Source organism: Cebus imitator, unplaced genomic scaffold (assembly GCF_001604975.1).
Source record: "Cebus imitator isolate Cc_AM_T3 unplaced genomic scaffold, Cebus_imitator-1.0 Scaffold33, whole genome shotgun sequence".
In the NCBI taxonomy this organism is placed as follows: Eukaryota; Metazoa; Chordata; class Mammalia; order Primates; family Cebidae; genus Cebus; species Cebus imitator.
The window spans coordinates 4,038,675-4,044,512 of record NW_016107348.1 but is presented as its reverse complement, the minus strand read 5'-3'; the positions used below and the strand labels follow the sequence as shown (position 1 = coordinate 4,044,512).

At 43.2% G+C, this 5,838-nt stretch overlaps 1 protein-coding gene across 1 annotated transcript in view; it reads right to left on the bottom strand.

Moving 5' to 3' along the window:
- Window positions 1-5,838, bottom strand: part of LAMC1 (laminin subunit gamma 1) — a 123,167-nt gene that overhangs the window by 39,147 nt on the left and 78,182 nt on the right. Inside the window, exon 2 of the mRNA XM_017524505.2 lies at window positions 1,327-1,631. Within this exon, the coding sequence (XP_017379994.1) occupies window positions 1,327-1,631 (305 nt within the window). The remainder of the gene's footprint in view (window positions 1-1,326; window positions 1,632-5,838) is intronic.

Sequence of the window (5,838 nt, the reverse complement as noted above, 5' to 3'; positions counted from 1 at the left end):
TCAAGTGATCCACCTGCCTCGGCCTCCCAAAGTGCTGATTACAGGCATGAGCCACCGCACCTGGCCCTGCTTTTTCATCTATCAAAATCAGCTATTCTCTCTGCCATTGATTTTAAACACAACTTATATCCATTGCAAGAAACACTTTTTTGCAAGGCCTTGGCAAGCACACTCACTACTCACCATAACCTCGGAATTTACCAAGAGCTTTCATGTTCATGCTCTCCCAGCAACGTACGGAAATACAATGGAAGAGGGGGGCAATTGGACCCCCAGAAAAATATATTCTTATGTCACTGTCCAAAACCAATCAAATTAGAAAGAGAGCCCTTGAACATAATAATGGATTCCAGAGAGAAAGAACAAGAAGATACAAAAGTAGAAACCCCAGAAAGACAGTGTATTTCCTATTTAAAAATCACAATCGCTTTTCATATAATGTACACAGCATTTGAAAGCCTATTATTAGTCTTTCTTATTTCAGTCAACTGATATAGGCTGTCCCCATGTGGTTGCTGACTTCAGCCACATGACAGCAGCATCTCCAATTCTGTGTTAAGGTGCTGAGTACGGCATGCGGCTCACCAGCTTTTCCATAATCAAACAGCCAGGACATATGAAAAGTTCGCAGAAATCTGAGCAACACGTAAGAATTCAATATTACGGTGTATAAGGAATACGCATGTAGAATTCATGAGAAAAAAATCTTTCTCAAACAGGGTTTAGTTTCTATCAGGATGTTTAAGTACAATGCCATGGGTACCTAAATGCTAACACCCATCCTTTGAGGTGATGAGGAGTTTCTTTAATGATCAGCAATGGTGCCAGACAAACCTAATCAAAATTTTCTTGTGTAAAAATGAAAGAAGATGGCATTCTCAAATATCTTGCTTCAACTGTTTCCCTCTGCTAATTAAAAAAAAAATACTTTTTATTTTGTCAAATCAAAAAAGATCCAAGAAAACTGGGTTATTAGGTCAAATGTTCTCTTCAAAAGGTCAGAAGGAAAGTGTTTCCACCTCAGGTACAGAGATTAAAGTTAAAATTGTTTGACTTTTTAAAAAAATGTGTAAAGTTTACATCCCAGAATAGACCTTGCAAGGGCATAAGAACAAACATCAACCAGGCAGCAGGAACAAAACTACTTCCCTTCACTTATTCATAGCACACAGAGAGCAGAATAAAATCCAGCTGTCTGTGTTGCTGAAGAAGTCTACTCTGACCCTGTACCTCAGAGATGGGGCCACAGGCCCTGCTACAATAATCTTTCCTGCATCTTGCATGTTGTAAAACTAGCTGGCTTCAAGCCAACCTGGGAGAACTTACCTGCAGCACAGGGCTATTGTCAAAGTTATAGGCACTGGGCCTTCCTTCCAGGGTAGAAAAAGCCACGTTGCCCCCGGTGAGGGGAGAAATGTCACTGAACTCATCAGTACACAAGGCCTGCTGCTCGTCCCCTCCTGTCCTGATGAAGCCGCGGTTTGCCTTCAAGTAGGTGTTCTCGCAGGAACCACTGTAGTACTGGTAAGGAATCCAGGGCCCGTCTTCCCGCGTGCGCTTGTAAATGGCAAAGCTCTCTGGGCGGCTGGTGTGGAACTTGAGACGCACATAGGTGATGTCAAAAGCTTTCCCTGTGGGACAAACACATCAAAGGTCGTAAGTTATATGTATGAAGCAAAAAAAATCCCCTCTATTCCCACCTAAGTTTGGAACTTGACAAAAGATACAAATCACCTTATACACATTAAATTAAGAAGACATCAGAACAAACAGCATATTAGTTGTGTCCAACAGCTATTCTAAAACAGGAAACTACCTATTTTCCCATAAAATGACAAATTACAGTTGGGTCCGTAAGTGGGCTCATAAAGGCCTGTTCGTGACATGCATTGTGGAAATTTTAAGTGCAATGAAATCTGGCGGCATATGTTAGTACTGTACTTATACTATTAATTAAAACTAAAATGGAATAAAAAGCACATTTATTCTTAATGCTGGTACTTCAGCAAAAGCTTAAATAAAAGATACAAAAGTAAATATATGCTGACTTTCTAAATGGATCTCCAGGAACTTCAAGACTTTGGAAAAAACCTCATTCTCTATTAACTGTAGCATCACTTCTGACGCAGGAAGAATATCATCAGCACTATTCTTCTACTTATCTACCAAGTTAAGATACAGACATTTGAAGAAGGGAGAAAGACAGTGTTTGCAAGATGTAGCAGGGAGTAGAATAAGAAAGAGGAAAAAAAATTTCCTTCAGTAGATGAACAATGAAATGGGGGGAAAAAGAGAAGGGAGAAAGGAGGTTTAAAGAGGTTGTTTGAATATGTTCAAAAGAGAATATATGAGAAATGAACTCTGAGCAGAGAGGAAAAGAGAGTGGTCGCTGGGGAAGACAGTTCCCTGCAAAAGCAGAGTATGGTCTTATGGTCAGGATGGCTTGGTTGCCAGCCAGTATAAGTTTTCACATGAGTAAAAGAAATAATCACCATTCAGCCACACATTGGGTCTTGCCATCTCTAACAATATCTATACTTTCCTACTTCTGTTGTTATAGTGAAGATCACAGTTTGGTCAACAAGCATTTGTTGGGCACTACTCTGTGCTTGGCTCTGTGCTACATAAATCGGGGGAGAGAATTGTTAGACACAGGGATCCTTGTACTCAAGGAGCTTACAGTTTTTTCTCCCTAAGCCAATTAACTCAAGAACCATCCTAACTCTTTCCTACAAAACCCACAGAACAGCAACTTCTGTGCTCTCAGAAGTGTTGAGAAGAGACTTCTGCCACTCTCAGTTCCTCATACCCACTAGTCCCTGAGACAAGAAGCGATTCCTCATGTGTGGCCTGGACTCTGCTTTGTCTCTCTCTGGCTGCTGGCCGGAGTTCCCCTCTCTCCCCTCCTGCACTCAGTGCAATACAGTGGGGTTCTGCCTCGATATGGGGTGCAGCCTGCTGCTGTCCTGCTGCTGGATCTGGGACTAAGTGGATGAAGTCAATTCAGGGAGGAAAAGAGCAGAAAGTCCATGCAAGCTATGTGTCCAGGCCACATTCTTCAACTGAGCGTTCACTATAATAAAACTGATAGGATGAGCCATATCTGACTATTTCTCAACTGGCCCAGATCTTAGAAGAGGTTGGATTAACTGTCCCCCACATACATGAGACATACTTGGCACACACACAAGCTTCAACACAAAGTCATGTGGCATGACGGAAAGAACACAGGACTGGTCATTTTGAGACCTGAGTTCAGGTCCTAACTCCCTCCTTTATTAACCATATGATTTCTGCTCTGCCATTTTCTCTTTGTAAAAATGATGATAATCCCTGCCCTACCTACTTCGAAAGCTGTTGGAAGGTCAAACTAAGATCCACACATGCTTGACTATTATAAAACTATATAACAATATAAGGCATTACAACAATAGGGTTTATAAAGAAAATTCCTGAACTAGGATTCTGAATATGTTCACACAAAAGGTCCTGACTGTTCCTGGTACAGTACAAATATGAATATTCTACCTAGGATGCAGGCATTTTGCCTAGATTCAGGTCACACAAATACAGTTTACATATCTCCTGTTAAAAGAATGCAAGTTTTACCTGCATCTCTTCATTGTGTCAAAAATGTCAAGATGTCACCTTTGAATAAGGGCAAGGTTATAGTACAGTTATCTGTGGCATTCCAGAGACTATCTAAGACATTCCAAAATGGTTAAATAATATGGTTTTACTCATGAGTAGGTGGCCTGGACTGTTCAAAGGCTCACTCACTGGTCTGTGGATTACAGATTATCCTTGCTTCTCTATGTTCTCTCTAGCTTTCTGATATCTCATTGTTCTTTAGCAGCCCAACAATAGCAGACTGGGCCAAAGGACAGAAGGTAAAATAAATCAAGCCATCCTATGTTTCAATCAACATCTGTACTACAGAGCCATACTCTGAAAGAATCAGGCAAATGTCTATTGCTGCAGCCACAGACACAGAGCCATAAGTAGCAAAATGTCCAGAAAGCAATTACACTAGCATTAAACTCGGATGCAGTCTACTTACAGGTGCTGGCCTGGCCTTGCTGGCATTCAGCTTCATTTGCAGGGCCACCTTTTTCATGCCAACCTACAGCCACAGCTGGAAATAAGGGAGCTCTGTGGCAGTCTGTATGGAGGTTCACATACCTCCATGACACGAGAGCCATGTGCACTGCCCTCAGTTGCAGTCAGCCCCACAGTGCATATGGATAACTACAATTTACAAATCATCATGAGACAATTCCATGACAGGGGAAGGGCATCATGTTTGGAAAGCATGGAGAAGGTCACCTAACCCAGATCTGTGAGTTCAAGAAATGCTTCCTAGAGGAAGTGGTATCTAAGTCCAAGACATGAGGAATGCTTAGAATGAGCTAACCAAACAGGCACCCATAGTCCAGGCATGTATGAAATGCCATGTATGAAAGCCCAGAGAACACAGAGGAGTGCTCACTGGAGGAATTAGAGTTGTCTAGGGTAGCTAGAACTAGAGAAGTGGCTGGAGATGAGGCAAACAAGAAGCAGAGTACACCAGGCTACAGTCATGTTAAGGAGCAACTTGAGCTTAAGTGCAATGGCCAGCCACTGTAGGCTTTAAACCAGGAAATACATAATCAGGTTTGATTTTTAGGAAGATTAGCATGGAGATTAGGCTGGAAAGGACAGGAACGAAGACAGGGAGGTCAAGAAGATGTGGCAATAATCAGGAGAGACAAAAAAGGCTGAACTATGACTGGGAACAGAGGAATGGAGAGCAATGAATGGATCTGAGTGAGGTGTAGGAAGCCGTTATCACTAGTAACTTGGTAACTGACGCACTGCAAGGGTGACTGGGAGCTGTTCTCAAAGTCTCCTCTACTTGTACCTGTTAGTACCCTGTTTCATTGTCAAAGCTGCTTTTTCCCATTCCATGAGTGGGAGGATTAAGAATAACATTCAGTTTTCTAGTTTAAAATGAACCAGGTGGAGGGTAGTACCATTCACCAAAATAGAGAACAGAGGAGGGTGTGCAGGACTGGAGGTGGTGGCAGGGGCAGGGTGCAAAGATGAATTCAGTTTCAGATATGCTAGTTTCGAGATGCCTGCAAGTCATCTAGACGAGGAAATGTCTGTAGGGAGCTGGATGTGAGCAGTCTGAAGGGCCAAGAGAGATGTGTGAGTTAGAGGGAGAGTCTTGGGACTCACTATGTAGATGGACACTGGAGACTTGAGTACAGATGAAGCCCATGGGGCAAGACTGTTGCGTGAGAGCCTGACTTCTGAGACCACCCTGAGGAGCACAAACATTCACAGCACACACAGCGGGAGATGACAGTAGGCTATGAAGGGGCAGCCAGCAGGAGGAGGGCAAGTAGAGAATAAAAATGTCACAGAAGCCCAGGAAAGGGGCTTTTCAGGAGGGAGGAGTCAACAGGGTTCAAATCTGCTAGGAGAGTGCTAGGTAAGATAATGACTAAGAAGTGTCCATCCACTTCAAGTCACAGAGGTCATGGCTGCACCAAAAGCAGTTCCAGGGGCAGGATGGCAATGGTTGGAATTGACAATGGGCCGGGTATGGTGGCTCATGCCTGGAATTCCAGCATTTTGGGAGGCTGAGGCAGGCAGATCACTTGAGATCAGGAGTTCAAGATTAGCCTGGCCAACATGGTGAAACCCCATCTCTACTAAAAATACAAAAAATTAGCCAGGTGTGGTGATACGTGCCTGTAATCCCAGCTATTCAGAAGGCTGAGATGGGAGAATCGCTGGAACCCAGGAGGCGGAGGTTGCAGTGAGCCAAGGTTGTGCCACTGTACTCCAGCC